The sequence below is a fragment of the Crocuta crocuta genome, unplaced genomic scaffold (assembly GCF_008692635.1).
Source record: "Crocuta crocuta isolate KB4526 unplaced genomic scaffold, BGI_CrCroc_1.0 scaffold176, whole genome shotgun sequence".
NCBI classification, from domain to species: domain Eukaryota; kingdom Metazoa; phylum Chordata; class Mammalia; order Carnivora; family Hyaenidae; genus Crocuta; species Crocuta crocuta.
This window is the reverse complement of record NW_027531905.1, coordinates 3,310,160-3,328,830: the sequence shown is the minus strand read 5'-3', so window position 1 is coordinate 3,328,830 and position 18,671 is coordinate 3,310,160. Positions and strand designations below refer to the sequence as shown.

Here is an 18,671-nt window from a genome sequence, read left to right as displayed (position 1 = left end):
AAGTGATGGGAGTAGGTGATGTTAAAGATAGGATAGTCCAAACATTTGTCTCATAGAATTAAAACAAAACAATAACTTGCCACATGTAAAACTTGCAAAGTTCTTGGGCACCCATATGTATTCCTGAACATCTACAAATGAGAAATATCTTTGCTACATTTTAACAATGTTAATTTTTTTTAAATTTTAATTTTAAGGGGTGGGGTAGAGGGGAAAGTGGGTGATGGGCATTGAGGAGGCCACTTGTTGGGATGAACACTAGGTGTTGTATGGAAACCAATTTGACAATAAATTATATTTTAAAAAAAGATTTTAATTTTAAGTAATCTTTACACCCACTGAGGGGCTCAAGCTCACAGCCCCAAGATCAAGAGCCTAATGCTCAACCAACTAAGCCAGCCAAGCACCCCAACATTGTTTATTTTCTAGTAGCCTAAATGGGATGGTTCAATGAATATATTAGTTGGTCACTATGGTCACCACTTGTCGACCCTTGCAATTCATCATGCCATCCCTATTCAAAGTGCTTGACATGCATTAACTTATTTAGGCACTGATTAACATTGTTCATTTAACTCAAACCATTGAAATCATTAGGTTTTAGGATCTTGGATCCAAATCTGCTCTCCATCTCAACCCCAATTCGAGACTGACTTTTTTATTTCAATTTTTTAAATGTTTATTTACGTTTGAGAGAGAGATTGTGTGTGAGAGAGAGAGACAGAGTATGAGTGGGGGAGGTGCAGAGAGAGGAGATACAGAATCAGAAGTGGGCTCTAGGCTCTGAGTTGTCAGCACAGAGCCCAACGCAGGGCTCAAACTCACAGACCGCAAGATCATGACCTGAGCTGAAATCAGACACTTAACTAACTGAGCCACCCAGACATCTCCAGATAGACTTTTAATCTACATAGTGCTCTTTGATGGTTGTCTTGTCAGATTGTACCACTCACAGCTGGTCCCCAAGGTACTCCTCCTTACTTGTAGAAGATTTCAGCAGTCATTTTATCCACCACTATTCCTGCCATAAATCTTGCTGAGTTCACTAGCCATACAGATGATGAGCCCAGCACCGAAGCTTCTTGATTTTTCAACTTCTTTCAGTGATCTTGTTCTTCACTCAACCTCAGCTGCACACCCCAGTGGTCAGCCCCTAGAAGCCCAGTCCCCAGTAATAACTTCAAGCCTTCTATAATCTTGATTTCAAGCACTGCTTCCTCCATCCACAACCTTCTATCTTCTCAGCAACTTCCAGCACTCTTTCCATCTTTTGAGACTTGCAGTTCATCCATCTAACAACCTTTTCTTTGTCCCTATTTTATCTCTCACCCTCATTCACTCTTTTCCTGGTATAAATCCCAACAATACAGCATTTTAATCCTTTCCTCCTACATGCTTTCAATTCCCTTACACATTTGGATACTTGGGAAAACCCGCTCTGAATTGAGTCTACTCTCTACCTGTTCTGCCCCTATGTGCTAACCCTCTGTGTCTCCAGAAGAAAACATACAAGTGAGCTAACTGGCCAGTCTCCCCCTAAACTCATGATCATTAATCTCAGAGGCTGTTACGTTGTCCAGCAATCCTCCTACATTCTCCTAGTCCATGTACTTTGTCACTTTTTTAGAGAACTCTTTTCTCATACTTCCCCTTTTTCCCTCTGAAAACTCTCAAACTGTCTTCCATAACCCTGTTTTGTCGCTAAGAATATAGAAGCAAATAGAAAATTGCCAGCAGCTCCCATCCCCACGTGCACCCACACACCCGCAAGAGTATTTTGCCTTCCATCCAGCAGCTATGGGTGAACTGCACTTGACTCCTGAGGCCAACCTCCCTGGCTGAGCCCCAGATCTTGTCTCCTTTCTCCTCCTGAAGGTCATCATTCCATCTATCCCTCCCTCTCCTGAATCCTTTTCAGTCTTCCTCCCCTCTTCCTACTCCTCTACTTGGGTTGACTGTATGTGGAGTGGATGGAGACAGAGATGGGTGAGAAAGAAGAGACTGGAACCACGTGGAAACCAAGGATGATGGTATCATGGAACTTTCATCTCCCTAAAACTCTCTTACAGACTCCTAATTCTCCAGCTGCAGTTTGATTTTAATTAAAAATTCAAATCCCATTAGCAAACAGACACTGACAACTCTGGGAAAATTAAGAGTGACTGACACTGATGCTGGCTGTGATTCTCTCCTATCCAGAGTCTTCACCTAGTGAGATGCCTGAAAATCTAATAACCTTTGTTTATGTAGGAATAAATAGATCAGAGGTCAGAATACTTCTGTGCGTGTCTCCAAAATTCAAGCTTGTTAGCAACCACAAGATTTTTTTTTTAACCTGCCAACAGCTGTTATCTGTGGGGTAGAAAAGAAACCCAGACAGTCACAGTAACAACACAACGCTCATTCAGCTTAAACTACCATCCAGAATGAAAACACAGGGCTTCTCCTGTTCCAAAGAAAATTAGTAAATGCAGACATGCAATGCTTTTTGTTCAGTTCCTATTGGCTGCATTAATAGGCGAAGATAAACATCTATTACCTGGTCCAGACTCCTTGTCTGTTGAAGGTGTGGGTGGTGGCTGTTGTCCTGTTAAGGTTTTTCTTTCATTATTTATCTGAAGTGAAGCAGGATCTGTGCCTGGAGAGAACGTGTTACAAATAAATAAAGATGAAAGCCTGGGGAAAAAAATGTAGCCCATGATAAAATAGCTTTTGTCAAAAGAAAATGCAAACCTGGGATTAAAGCCGCCTCAGGAAAAGTCACTTTTACTATCACTCTGCCCAAGGGAGGACGTATCCTCACAGAATTTTAAAGTACACTTTGAATGAATTAGAAACTAAAAGAAATGAAATACTACTTTATGGTTTTTTTCCCTTCATAACACTGATTTCTACCACACTCGTCCTTCTCACAAACCCATTCTAAAGAAAGAGGAATTATTTCCATAATATCTGAAAATATTTACCTTTGACTTTGGATTGGATCCAGTCCACGAAGACACTCACCCTGGCAAATACACCTGGTTTCCTTGTTTGGGCATAGCCAGTTCCCCAGATGACAATACCATACAGGACAAAGGGACCTTTTTCATATCTACATACTAATGGCCCACGAGAGTCTCCCTGAAACACCAAAAAAAATGTGTTCTAGAAAACTGCTTTAGTCAGAGTTCCTGCATTCAATTTTTGAACAGGAATAGACAATAATTTATTCACAACACATTTATTCTTTAATTTAAAAATATTAATACTTTATCAATTTAGATACCTTAGAGTGCTTAAAGTCAAATAAGTAAAATCACAAGTGAGAGAGGAGGTATGATAACTGATAGCACGGAAATACAAAGAATCATGAGACTGTTATGAAGAGCTATACACCAAGAAATTGGATAGCCTGAAACAAGTAGATTAATTCCTACAAACATACAAACTACTAAGACCTAATCATGCGGAATTAGAAAATCAGAATAGACCAATATGAGCAAGGAGATTGAAGCATTAATCATACACATTCCAACAAAAGTAAAGCTCAGGACCAGATGGCTTCACTGGCGAATTCTACTAAACATTTAAAGAAGAATTAACTTCTGATTGCCTGGGTGGTTCAGTTGGTTACACGTACGACCTGGTTTTAGCTCAGGTGATGACCCACGGTTTCATGAGTTCTAGCCTCGTGTCAAGCTCTGCACTGGCAGCACGGAGCCTCCTTGGGATTCTCTCTCTCACTCTCTGTTCTTCCTGCACTTGCACTGTCTTTATCTCTCTCAAAATAGATAAACTTTAAAAAAAGAAAATGAATTAACTTCAATCCTTAAACTCTTCCCAAAAACTGAAGAGGAGGGACTACCCTAAAACTCATTTCATGAGGTTAGAATTACCCTGATACCAAAGCCAGATAAGGACATTACAAGAGAAGAAAACTCATAGGTCAATATCCCTGATGAACATAAGTGCAAAAATCCGAAACAAAATACTAGCAAGCTGAATTCAACAGCATATTAAAAGACTTATACACTATGATCAAGTGGGATTTATTCTAGTGATGCAAGGATAGTTCAACATACATAAATCAATGAATGTGATACACCACATTAACTGAATGAAAGTTTAAAAACATATTACTACCTAAATAGTACAGAAAATGTATTTGACAAAATGCTACATCCTTTCATGCTAAAAACCCTCAACAAATTAGGTATAGATAGAACATATCTCAACATAAGAAGGGTCATATATAACAAAGCCACAGCTAACCTTGTACTCAATAGTGAAAAGTTGAAAGCTTTTCCTGTAAGATCAGAAACAAAATAAGGGTGCCCACTCTCACTATTACTATTCTATATAGTATTGGAGGTCCTAGGCATAGAACATAGTCAAGAAAAAGAAATAAAAAGAAGGAAGGAGTAAATCAGGAAGGAAGAAGTAACATGGTCTTTATTTGCAGAGGATATGGTCTAAGAAAGTCCTAAAGACTCCATCAAAAAACTGTTAGAACTAAAAGCATACAAAGCTGTTAGCACTAATCAATAAACATAGTAAAGTTTCATGATACAAAGCACACATACAGAAATTGTTGTGTCTCTACACAGTAATAACAAAACATATGAAAAAGAAACAGGGGGTTAAGGAAGACAATTGTTGTGATAAGCACAGGTTGTTGTAAGTGTTGAATCACTAAATTCTACACCTCAAAGCAATACCACATTGTATGTTAAAACTAACTGGAATTGAAATTAAAATTTGAAAAAAAAAGGGGCGCCTGGGTGGCTTAGTTGGTTAAGCGTCCGACTTTCGTTTAGGTCATGATCTCGCGGTTTGTGGGTTCAAGCCCTGCGTCGAGCTCTGTGCTGCCTGCCAGCTCAGAGCCTGGAGCCTGTTTCAGAGTCTGTGTCTCCCTCTCTCTCTGACCCTCCCCTGCTCACGCTGTCTCTCTCTCTCCTAGAAAAAAAAAAACTTGAAAAAAAAAGAAATAAACAAAAATAAAGAAAAATAAAAAATAAAGGAAACAATCCTGTATACAAAAGTGTCTCAAAATAAAATACTTAGGAATAAACATAACCAAAAAGGTGAAAGATCTCTACAGTGAAGACTGTAAGACTGATGAAAGAAACTGATAAATACACAAACTGATAAGTACACATTCCTATGTTCACGATTGGAAGAATTAATTTTGTGTCCTACTAAACAAAGCAGTTTAGTGCAGTCAATTTCAAAATTCCAATGAAATTTTTCACAGAAATAGAAAAAAATAATCCTAAAATTCATATGGTCCACAAAAGACCCCAAATAGCCAAAACAATCCTTAGAAAGAACAAAGCTGGAGGCATCACACTTCCTGATTTTAAAAATATGTTATGAATCTATAGTATCAACATAGTATGGTACTGGCATAAAAACAGACACATACGTAAATGAGCTAGACTCATGAGCCTAGAAAAACCCTCATATATCTAGTCAACTAATATTTTCCAAAGGAGCAAAGAATACTCATGGGGAAAAGGATAATCTCTTCGACAAATGATGTTGGGAAAACTGGATAGCCACTAGCAGAAGAATGGAATTGGATCCTATTTTATACCACTCAACCAAAAAATAACTTGAAATGGATTAAAGATTTAAATATAAGGCTACCAGTTGTAGAACCTCTAGAAGAAAACATGGGGGAAAGGTCCTTGACATTGTCTTGGCAACAATTTTTAATTTTTTTTATATGAAAGCAAAAGCACAAGCAACAAAAGCAAGGGTCAATAAGTGGAACTACATAAAACAAACAACGCTTCTAAACATCAGAAGAAACAATCAACAGAAATGAAAAGGCAATCTATGAGATGGGAAAAATATTTGCAAACCATATATCTGATAAAGGGTTAATGTCCAAAATATGTAAAGAACTCACAAATTGATAACAGAAACCATCCAAACTAAAAAAATGGGCAGAGGATCTGAACAGGCATTTTCTGAAAGAAGATGTACAGAGAAGCAATAGGTACATGAACAGATGCCCAGCATCACCGATCATCAGGGAAATACAAATCAAAACTACAATGATATATCACTTCACACTTGTTAGAATAGGTATCATCAAAAAGATAAGAGAAAGGGGCTCCTGGGCGGCCCAGTCAGTTAAGTGCCTGACTTCGGCTCAGATCATGATCTCACGGTTTGTGAGTTTAAGCCCTGTGTGAGTTTAAGCCTCTGAGATGTCAGCACAGAGCCTGAAGCCTGCTTCAGATTCTGTGTCTCCCTCTCTTTCTGCCCCTCCCCTATTTATGCCCTGTCTCCCAAAAATAAATAAATGTAAAAAAATTTTTTTTAAAAGACAAAAAGTGTTGGTAAGGATGTGGAGAAAAAGAACCCTTTTGCACTGTTGGTAGGAATGTAAATTGGTACTTTACTATGGAAAATAATACAAACATTACTCAAAAAATTAAAAATTAACTGTGATATGATCCACTTCTGGGTATATATCCAGAGGGAAGAAAACCAAGTTATCAAAGAGGTATCTGCACTCCCACATTTATTGTAGCTTTATTCACTATAGCTAAGATATGAAAACAACCTATTTTTCTGTCAAAGAATGAAAAGATAAAAAATATGATATATATACATATATATACACACATATATATACATAAAATGGAATATTATTCACCCATGAGAACAAAAGAAATCCATTTGTGACAACATGCATGGTCATTGAGGATGTTATGCTAAGTGAAAAGTCAGACAGCAAAAGACAAATACTGTATGATATCACTTATATATGGAATCTATTAAAGCTAAACTCAAAGAACTAGTATGAATGAATGAATAGTTACTAGGGGTAGGAGAGTAGGGAAAATGGGGAGATCTTGGTCAAAGGGTACAAACTTGCAGTTATAAGATGAACAATCTGGGGGTACAACATGGTGACTATGGTTAACAATACTGTATTATGTATTTAAAAGTTGCTAAGAAAGTAGACCTTAAGTGTTCTCACCACAAGAAAGAAATGGTAATTATAAAAAGTAATGGAGGTTTTGACTAACTCTACTGTGGTAAGCATTTCACAATACACGACTGCATCAAATCATCACATTATACATCTGAAACTTATACAATGTTATATGGCAATTACAGCTCAATAAAGCTATAAGATAAAGTCTTAAAACATAGGATTTGCATCTTAAGGAAGCCTCATTTTTAATCAGCCCTTCTTAGCTTTTTGAGTTTATTTGTTTATTATGAGAGACAGAGACAGAGAGAAATGGAGGAGGGAGAGAAAAGAGCACTATCAGTGCAGAGCTTGATGAGGGTCTCAATACTCCCGAACCATGGGATCAAGACATGAGCTCAGGTTGGCTGCTTAATTGATTCAGACACCCAGGCTCCCTTACTTTTTTTTTTTTTTTGACACAAATGGTCTTAGAATCACAATAAATCCTTTCTCTTCTCATAAAGTAAACTGAACTGATGACATGATACAGTTTATTTTATATGAAGAATCTCAGAGAAGAAATCCTAAAATGGAAATAGGGAGATAGACTCCCTAGCCTATGGTGCAGAGAAATTAACATTTTCTCTGGGCCTAATTTTTTTCCTTGTGAAATGAGGTTATACATACGGACGACTCCCTTCCAGTTTGAAATGGTCTGATGTGTCAAGTCAGGTTTTGTGTCTTAAATCACTTATTCATTCAGTAATAATACATATTAAATATAGAATTTTTCAGGATATTACAAACATTCCAGATCCTGTCTAATTCATCGTTTATTGCCTGTACCTATCACAGGGCCTAGCATATGGTAAATATTCAATCAGCAAATAGTATCTACTTATTTTCCAAAAAATATTCAGTGCCTGTTGTGAGCTAGGTGTTCAGAGCAAGAGAGAGTGTCAACAAATTAGACGGTGATAACAGCTCTAAAGGAAATGTTTAGAACAGTAGAGAATGGGGGGGGGATGGGCATGGAGGAGGACACTTGTGGGGATGAGCACTGAGTGTTATGTGGAAACTAATTTGACAATAAACTATTTGTAAAAAAAAAAAAAAGAACAGTAGAGAATAAAGGCAGGTATTTGCGTGTACTTATACACACATATATGTGTATGTAGTTTCAGTAGCATTTGAGTGGATACATGAAAGATGAGAAGGAGCTGGATTTTCAAAAACCAGGAAGAATAGCATTTTATGCAGAAGTGATATGTGGGCTAAGGCCTCAAGTTAGGCAGGTTGTGTGGTCAAAAAGTAGTCAGTGTGGCTGAAATATGTCAGGAAGACAAGTATGCAATACATTGGAAAAGTCAGCAGGAACGGGACATACACCACTCTGTGAGGACAGAGATCACTCTGTAGGTCAAGGAACTTGAAATTTTAAAAACTGTCTAAGATGTGTTGTGAGCGAAGGAGCACAGGATTCTACACCATATGTCTGGAACTCTGTGTCTCTGTATTTCAACATTCTAGTTCACCTTCCTGGATGAGAAATCACATTAGCAGGTCCATTACCTCTGAGCACACACAGGAGGGTAAAAATCAACTACCTGATAGAAATGCTAGAGTCCACTTTATCAATGTTTCTGAAGTTATCTTGCTAGTAATTTAGTGTTCTTAACTAGCTCCACTTATTAGCCAGAATCTCAACTCCTCTATTTTCCTCGCCTTGCATTGGCAGCAAAGTCGGTCATGATGCAAAGTGACAGTTTGATGTAGCTAAAATTAAGTGCCCACTGAGATCACAATATTTGGATCTCCAATAACATGGACCTAATTCCCTCCCTAGTTCTCTTTGCTCTCTTGATACAGAGTAAGGTATTCCCTTAATGTCAGATGCTGTCAAACAGGACAGAGATAACGGAACCATTTATGAGTTCCTTGATTCAAAGCACAGAGGAAAACCATCTCTCAAAAGGGGAAGAATAAATACATTAGTTTAGAGAATTTTCCTATTTGATTTTTATAACATAGCATTTCTGTCCTCTGGCAGACGTGTGAGTGCCCGTCCCATAATCCTCAAGTTTTCCAGTTGCCATCCTGGCCCTGTGCCTGAGGGCTCCTCCCCTCCTCCACCGCATCCATGAGGCAGGCAGGAAGTGTGGACAGTGCTGAGGAATTAACAGTCTCCTACCCCAGCAGCCATGGAACTGTGACTCTGGTAAAGTCTGGCTCCCTCGCCCGGCCCCTTGGATGGGACCGAATGGGACCGCATGTGCTGCATGTATTTTGCAGTCGCAGGATCAAGCTCAATCCCCTTACTGTGGGAGCTGACTTGATAGCACATCTTCTATTGCCTGCCTTCCCTTCCCAATAGCACCCTTCTGACTTTCTGACCAGGACAGCGGCACCTCCTAAACAGACCATTGTACCTGAATCCTTGTCTCAGGATCTGCTTCTGAAATACAGAAAACAGAATCTGAGTAGTGGTTGACACCACAAACTACTACTACCACGAAAGAGTCTAACTACCATCAATTGATACTCAGTGTAAAGAGGGGACTTCCTTTTTTCTCAGCTCACATTCTCACATGGAAAGACTTCCACCTAGATTAACACCCAGTTTTCTCCCATTGGTTCACGTTTGTTTTTTAATGTTTTATTTATTTCTAGGAGAGAGAGAGAGACAGCGTGAGCAGGGGAGGGTCAGAGAGAGAGGGAGTGACAGACTCTGAAACAGGCTCCAGGCTCTGAGCTGGCAGTCAGCACAGAGCCCGATGCGGGGCTCGAACCCACGAACCGCGAGATCATGACCTAAGCGAAAGTCGGACGCTTAACCGACTAAGCCACCCAGGCGCCCCTGGTTCACGTTTTTTGATTAAGGGGAAAGATTATCAAAAGCAGCACAAAGTAGAGGTTGAGCCTTTCTTCCCTCTGTACTCTAGACCAGTCTGAAATGTCTGACCAGGAGAAGAAGATCTGCCCTGAAGACCCTGTCTTTCCCAACAGTGGGTTGCTTCAAATCCAGACTGAATACTGAAGGTGGGCTACAGACCATTAGAAATCCTTTTTGGTTGTATATGTGAAGTCACATTCCTCAGTTGGCCTCGTGGATATTAAAGCTGGTGTTTTACAATCCATTTGTCCACATTCCGTCTTCCTCTTAGCTGATATGAACTTGCCAATAGCATGCTTGTGCAACTGATGTGTGAATATATCTGCACTGCTTTTGCCTCTAAATATCACGGAAATTAAACTATTGTTTTGTGATTTGTTTTCCATTGCATATGAATAACATTTTTTCAAAGTTTCTCATTCTCTTCACAATTATTTTAATCTGTGGTAGACAATTAAGAGTGAATACATAGGAGATTCATATTAATTTCAAACAGTGAAAACTGGGGTACCTAGGTGGCTCAGTTGGTTAAGCATCCAACTTTGGCTCAGATCATGATCTCAGGGTTTACGTGTTTGATCCCTGCATCAGGCTCTGTACTGACAGCATGGGGATCTCACTTTAAGTCCCTTGTCCCCCTTCTTCCACCCCTCCTCCATGCATCTCTCCCTCTCTCTCCAAAATAAATAAAACATTTTTAAAAAAGATTTTAAAAACAAAATAAATGTTAAAAACCCAAAAAAACCTTATGTCATAAGTAGGACACACTGACTTAGAATCCTTCTGTTTGTTCATCTTTTCCCAAACCCTTAACCTCTTGAACACACACATCTTCCTTCCTGCGGGTCAGTTAGCAGCATCCCTGTCTGTGTGTTTTCATGGGCTCCTCGCTCACCACCTGCTCTCTGGTTCTAGGCTGCTGCTGCCCTCTCTCCGTCTCAGCACGTTTGGAGTCAGGAACTCACTCTCCCCATTGTCCTCTCGGCCTTCCTGGAAGGGTGTGGTGTGAGGCTAGCAGGCACAGGCTACGATGGTTACCTGTGGTTCTGAGCATGTCTTCTCCCGTCTATGGAGAATCTCCAGCAGATGACTCTGCATCTTCCTCTGCAAAATCAGAGTCCTCTCACCTGACAGAAATCCTTCCCTCCAGAGGTCGCAAAGCCAGCACAGATCATCTTCTCCATGACCCCTCCTGGGGGAGAGCAGTAAGCGCGTTCGCAGACCTCTCTTTCTAACACAAGCACCCGAATCTGCTGTAAGCACCTTGCTGGGCTACCATCTGCTTAAGAAACAGATTCAGAAAGACAGCTTCATAAGGACGTAAACAACACATTATATTTAAAAAAGACATATTTAAGTTCAGACTTCCTCTGCAGTAATATAATTGCAATCACTCAGTGTGTCCTGAGCTGATGTTAGTTAAAAAAAATGTAAGTGTCTCACATAGGGTGTCTTCATTTCCCAAACGCGGCATCTTGGTAAAGGAATACATTATCAAAAGAACAAAACCAGAAACACTTTTTTTCTAGCTTATTTTTGATTTAAAGTGTAGTGTTTCAAATATTGTTACACATAAATTTAGTAAGAAAAATTCAGCAAAATAGGAATTGGTGTTGTATAGGATGTATAGGATTTTATATTTTTAAATGGTATATTTAGAGACAAAAATATAAATGTGATAACATATGACTTCCTAATATAAACCCAAATCATATTCTCTTTTCCTCTATTGTCACTGAGACTAATCTCAATTCCAATTTAAAAGGACTAAAAATGGTGGCATCTGGGTGGCTCAGCTGGTTAAGCATCCAGCTTCGGCTCAGGTCATGATGTCATGGTTCATGGGTTTGAGTCCTGTGTTGGGCTCTGTGCTGAAAGCTCAGAGCTTGGAGACTGCTTTGGATTCTCTCTCTCTCTCTCTCTCTCTCTCTCTCTGCCCCTCCCCTGCTCATGCTCTGTATTTCTCTCCCTCAAAAATAAACATTAAAAAAATTTTTTAAAAAGGACTAAAAATTAAGGCTATAAGGCTAACCATGAACACTACAACACTTCTCATAACTGACCCTCAGGCAGGACTGTGTTAACATGTATTTTGCATGACTTACTCTATCATTTTGGATTCATGACTAATTTTTAAAAAGTTTAGTGTTAGCAAGTACCTTATATTTATATAGCACCTTAATATTACTCCAACCCAATAATACAACATTGTGAGGTGGGTTGTTCACACACATGATCACATTGACCTCACACATGAAAAAAACCCAGAGTTTTGAAAATTTGATCTCACAGCCCATGTGGGGCAAAACTAGCACTTAAGCTCAAGTTGGACTCTAAAGCTTGTGCTTTTTGATGTATCAATCTGATACATAAATAAATGTGATGTATTTACAGTCCTCTTATTAGGGGCTATCCCCACCACCCGTCTTTACCATGCCTTAAAATTAAGAACTCACTTTCCCTCGGATTGAAAGAATGAATTCATCTTTCCCAAGACTGTAATGCCTCTCAGTTGTCTGGTGGTCGTGGAGGTGGTGACAGTTGAAGGTGTCAGAGAACGGGCATATGTACTGAAGGGCTTGGAAGCTAGTCAGTCAAAAAAAAAAAATGTACTGAGCGTTTACTCTATGCTAGGTGGACTTGTAGCCCTGGGGGAGACTGGTGAATTAGGCACCTGCTGCCACAAGGCTTCCGCTCTAACGGATGAGGTGTGGAGAATGACTACATACACTAACGTCAAAGTACAGTCATGTGGGATGAAATGATAAAACCGGGTCATGCAGAAAGTGATGGAAGGGCACTCTGCAGCAGTGAAGTGACATGGGGAAGGAGTGCCGTTCTGAGCTGCGAGCAGAACGATGAGGAGGCAGCTCAGAGAAGACTGGAGCAAGAGTATTCAAGCTTCAGAAAGCAGAACTGGTGTTGTGCTGAAGAGGAAGGAAGAAGACCACAGTGCCTGAAGGGGACAGTGTGGGGGGGGTAGGGTGGGGGGGGTGAGAAGGAAGTTGGAGAGGTAAGTGGAAGCCATGTCACAGAGAGTTTTCCAAGTCAGGCTAACAGTTCAGACTTTATTCGAAATGTAAAAAAAAAAAAAGCGCCATTCAAAGAGTATCAGCTGAACCATGCTGATTTTTTTAAAAAAATATTTTATTTATTTCTGAGAGAGAGAGAGAGACAGTGTGAGCAGGGGAGGGTCAGAGAGAGAGGGAGACACAGAATCTGAAACAGGCTCCAGGCTCTGAGCTGGCAGTCAGCACAGAGCCTGACGCGGGGCTCAAACCCATGAACCGCAAGATCATGACCTGAGCCGAAGTCGGCCACTTAACCGACTGAGCCACCCAGGCGCCCCTGAACCATGCTGATTTTAAATCCTAGCTTTGATATGTATTAGTTACGGGATCTTAGCAAGTGATTTAAATCTTTTGAGCTACAATATCCTCATTTACAACATGGGGAGGATAAAACCTCCCCATCTAGTGGTTGGGCAGGTTCGAGGAAAACGCAGTTTGGAGGCAGGTGGCACAGTAAGCTACGCTCGCGCACAAGCAGATTCCAAAAATTGACACATGAACAGAGGAAAAAAGTAAAAGAAAATGATCTACAGTGAAAAGAAGCAAAACGCAAGCATCAACCCATTCAGATCTGTCGGTAGTTTGCTACGGCTTTAAGAACTGTGCGAGCTAGCCCAGGGGCTGGCAGACCACAGCCAGCAGACCGATTCCGTGCCGCCCCCACCCCAAGCCCTCCTAGTAATGACTTGTACCCTTTACAATGATTTTAAAAAACCCAAGAGTAATATTTTGTGACACATGAATATTATATGAAATTTAAATTTCATCAATAAACTCCTGCTGGAGCACAACCACATCCATTCTGTTACACATGTGTGTCTACGGCTGCTTCCACTACAATGGCAGAGTCAGATAACTGTGACATGGAACACATGGCCAAAAAATGTACTGTTTGCCTCTTTACAGATCTGCCCTACCTATAATTAGTCACCCTGAAGGAATAATATTAAGACCGTTTATTCTATAATCACCTATGACTAAATAAAACATGGGTTCTATCTTTCAGAAGGAAGAAAGGCTAAAGCAGATACTGCTTGATATCATTTCCATGCCAAGTTTTCAAAACAACTGGCAATAATGTTTATGCAAAAGTAAAATGTTTACCTTCACTAACGCTTCCCCATCCAGTCACAGCATAGATCTCAGAGGAGAAGAGTGGCTCCATGCTTTGTGGGAGACACACCGGCCTCACTACGGAGTTGAACGCCAGAGGAGAGCTCAGTTGTATTAGGGCGATGTCAGAGTCAGAGCTCTGTCTATCAAAGTCTTCATGCACCACGATGTGCTTGGCCCTTCTCACCTGTATCAGTGGCGAGCAAGCGAATTACAAGATGAAGTCAATGAGTCAAACTACTTCCTTGCATAATAGTCCAAAATAAACCTTAAATCTCTACATTTCAATGCATCAGTAATGAAGGTGGCTCTGTACTGAACTGAAAAGGGCAATCTCTGTTTATAATTTGTAGGAGGCCATGAATCACTTTCTGAGGACTAGAAGTCTCATAGAAAGCAGGCTACCTGGACCTGTGTAAACAGACTTGAATTTCTTTTCCTGACCTGCCTCACTTAATTCTCTGATGAAATTGTGAGCTCAGATTAATAAAAAATCTTTATTTTTTTATTAAAAATTTTTTTGAGAAAATAATTTGACAATAAACTATTTGTAAAAAAAAAAAAATTTTTTTTTGAATTTTTTTTTTTTATTTTTGAAAGAGAGAGAGAGAGAGTATATGAGTAGGGGAGGAACAGAGAGAAAGGGAGACAGAGAATCCAAACTGGGCTCCAGGTTCTGAGCTGTCAGCACAGAGCCTGACACGGGGCTTGAACTCACAAACTATGAGATCATGACCTGAGCTGAAGTCAGATGCTTAACTGACCGAGCCACCCAGGGGCTCCGCACATTGTATCTTTAAATGTTGATATATCGGTAAGTGCTTATGGGGACTAGGAAATGGATACCTAATTACATATTTTGGCTAAAGACATTCCCCAGCATGTGGTAACACTTAGAATACAGGCAGGATGACCCTTCAAAACATTTCTCACCTGCTCCGTTGGTTCCTTCAAGGTTCTATCATGGTCCCCAGCAATAATGGTCCAAAAGAGTGGATTATTTTTCCTAGACAAAGAACAAGAAAAGTTTGACATGAAGAGACATTTTTTACCATTTGGTCTAACCCCATGTGGCTCTGCCAACATGCATTTGTATTTCGCTCAGCCAGATGCCATTATTCCCCTGTCTGTGTGACACCTGTTTCTGTGACCTCCTGCCTGGGAAGGTACACCACACCCCCTGATCTACCTGTAGAGCTCTTAATAATGTATCCTGCCCCTTTCTTTTGGCCATAAAATGACCTTGGAGCCTCTACCAAATATCACCAAAGGCTGTTTTTAAGTTGAAAAGTTAAAAACTACAGCTTACTTTCATTTCACAGTGATGTTAAGAATACAGTAAAAAAAAACAAAAAAACAAAAAAACACCTACATTCATAATGAGGTAGCTTCTGGTCTATGTTTTACTGTTAAAAGTAGGCAAACATTATCTTACAGGAACATATCTCAAATTGTTTTCTTTTAGCAAATCACCAGAATTAATGGAATGGAGGGCAAAAAAAATTATCATTTTACAAAACAGGTAAAACTCACCTATGGCATGTAGGACATTATTTTTGGGACGTGATGAATGGAAGAGGCAATAAGGGAGCTGCTGGGTGTTGGCACTACTTTGTTTTGTGATGTGGGTACTAGACACGTGGGTGTCCACTTTGTGAAAATTCCTCTAACTATAAACTGGACATTTGCCCCCTTTTGAGATACTTCAAAAGGATGTTTAAATAAACAACTTAAATCAGTATCCATTGATCCGCCACATCAAGATTTTCAGCTGAAGAAATATCTGAAGAAAGAGTCCTTCAATTGTCACATTATATTGTCACTTCAGCTTGGAGATTCTTTAAGTTTTCAAAACTGTTTGCTTAGGAAAAGTTATTGAAATGATTTTTCAATACACTTTATTCAAAGGAGAAGTTTCTTCACACACGTAGGCATCTTCTGTCTAGTCTTAACCATGCTCATTTCAATTCCTTGCATGACGAGTCTGACTTATTCATGTGTTTCAATATGACTTTATTAAAGGAGCCTACTCAGGTAAAGTGCTTGGCAAATATCTTGCAGATGGTAATGACTTCATAATGGTAGCCATTATTACTGTTATTATCTGCCATGCACTCTAACTGAAGGATTAAACTTTATTTTCAAAGTCACCCTCTAAATTATTACTTGGTAGTAAAGAAACTTATTTCCTAAAGTCACTCTACTTCTTAGATAGAGGATGACATGCACAATGAAATGAAATAATAAAAATCATGGTATAGTTGATAATGTAGATCACAATTTCTAGTGAAGTTTTACATGCACGGTCATCAAATACCCTTTAATTTGGTAGAACACCGTGTAAAAATCGTTATGACAGAGCAACATACATGTTATGGGGCAACAAAGCATGAGTTTTTCCAATAGTAAGATAATAACTGATCAAAGTAACAATTGATGGATTTCTCCATCCTATCCCCCCGCTACCTATAATCAAGCTTCATTTCTTATATCCTTAGGGTCTCATCCCCAGTCCAACAATGGGACATGTGCCACTTACTGCTTTGGGAGAAGAGAGAATCACTGCTGAATTACAGAAAAAAAGGGGCTGAAACTGAAAACATTTAGGTTTAAGGCTGAAATATTCCAATATAAGATTGCAAAATGAATTTAGTCCCCTACACTAAAATTCCCAAATGAGCACAAAGACCAGTGTGGAGTCAGCAAAAGAAAAATACCAGTTTTCCCTAAGTGTGGAATAATATCTGGGAATTTCTTACAAATGCAAATTCTCGGGCCCCACACCAGACTTACAGATTCAGAAACCCTCTAGGTGATTCTGGTTTGTGCTACAGTCTGAGAACACTAAGAGTGAGCAGTGCCAGAGAAGCCAAGGGAGGTGGTCCAATGCTGCTGTCACCCTTAATGTCTCTGGAGTGCTACCCAACAATGTCACATAGCCTGGCACCTAGTGCCCTTCAGCAAAAATGATGTCTACTTCAGCTTCCACACTTTGCAAATCTCCCCAGTTGGCTTATCCCACATAGAAAACATCCCTTATCAATGGATTTGGATATGTGGCAGCCCCCCTCAACAGAAGATGGAGACCTGAGTGTCTATCAGGCCCATGAAGATGAGGCAGGGGGAACAAGTCCATGAAGCAATCCACCGCAGAGTTCCCAAAAATGCAGAACATACCAATGTTGTTACTCTGGCCTATCAGACGCTTCTGGTGTAAAGCACCATATACTTTAAGGAATAGCTTCAAAAAGACATTTCTCTGCTGAAATAAGTAGTCAACTATGAAGAGTTAAAGAAAAAATGAGTCACACAGACATTTTCTATATCATTATAAATATATGGCACAATATTTTGTACAGAAAAATCATAATACATATGGTATATGCAAATACTATAAAATGGATGACTATGTGCTTAAATATTAGTGGGAAATCAGATAATTAAAACAGTATTGATCACTTCTAAAGAAGATGAATGGATTCGTGAAATGGAGAGAGTATTTAGATTTTACTTGATAACTTTCTTTAACTGCCTTTACTCACAAGCATTACTATTTTAAAAATCTTTTGTTTTTTAAGAAATCAAGAACTCACTAATGAAATTGCATACAAATTCCGTTTGTGGTCAACTTAAATGGTTCACAAACATTTACAGCTGACTGTGTTTATTAATCTCAACTGACTCATCAATTTGAATATCCACCTTGTGAAGAAAGGTTTTGCTGCAAGGTCTCTGGTTCATCACCAAGAATTCCAAGAATAGACTACACCAGTTGACAAGGGAATCTGCTGAAATGTCTCCTGTGCCTTGAGCTTCAATACTAATATTTGTCTTTTCTAATACATTAATTTTTACTAATTAATCAGCTACCATTGAGTCTTATTTTCCATGATATATAAAAATGAATTCTGATAGAATTACTATAAAATGGACATTTCCAAGGGAGAGAAAGCCTAGAATGAATGATGTGGTATTGGGCTGATGTAAACATCCACATGAAGTCATGTTTAGCGTAATATAGATACAGAAAGATAGCTATGTTTATAAAATGGGTTAGTAACTATAGCTATATTTCCTAGCTCTTTTAGTCTAGAGGACCTAGTGCAATAACACCCTAGTAGCAGCTAGTACACTCACCACTTAGACCTTGATTTCTCATAGCATTCCCAATAAAATAGACCAGGACTCATTGGAGAAATGACTGATTCTAGAACTGAGGAGGGAATACATCAGATAAACCTGGAGCATTTTGTAGTGTCACAAATGGATAGGGGCATGTTAAAAAGATAAGAGGCCACCCTGAAAGAACTGACACTGGTCAAAGCTGGAACAATTTGAGCAACAAAATAGTTATGTAGTATTTTAATGTGTATTTATTTTTGATAGAGAGGGGAGGGGTAGAGAGAGAGGGAGCCACATAATCTGAAGCAGGCTCCAGGCTCTGAGCTGTCAGCACAGAGCCTAATGCGGGGCTTGAACTCACAAACGGAGATATCATGACCTGAGCTGAAGTCGAACATTTAACTGACTAAGCCACCCTGGTGCCCCTGTAGTTTTTAAAATAAATATCCCTGAATCCATGATGATATAAACACATTATTTAATAAATAAATCAGGAATAAGAGACATATCTCCCATACAGAAAAATTTCAAACAATTTATGTAGACACTTTCTACC

At 39.3% G+C, this 18,671-nt stretch overlaps 1 protein-coding gene across 1 annotated transcript in view; it reads right to left on the bottom strand.

Moving 5' to 3' along the window:
- Window positions 1–18,671, bottom strand: part of OVCH1 (ovochymase 1) — a gene marked incomplete at its 3' end in the record, with an annotated part of 55,488 nt that overhangs the window by 14,236 nt on the left and 22,581 nt on the right. The window contains exons 16-20 of the mRNA XM_077774544.1: window positions 14,927–14,999; window positions 13,985–14,180; window positions 10,937–11,088; window positions 2,967–3,123; window positions 2,540–2,632 (exon numbers count right to left, since the gene is read on the bottom strand). Coding sequence (XP_077630670.1) covers window positions 2,540–2,632; window positions 2,967–3,123; window positions 10,937–11,088; window positions 13,985–14,180; window positions 14,927–14,999 — 671 coding nt within the window. The remainder of the gene's footprint in view (window positions 1–2,539; window positions 2,633–2,966; window positions 3,124–10,936; window positions 11,089–13,984; window positions 14,181–14,926; window positions 15,000–18,671) is intronic.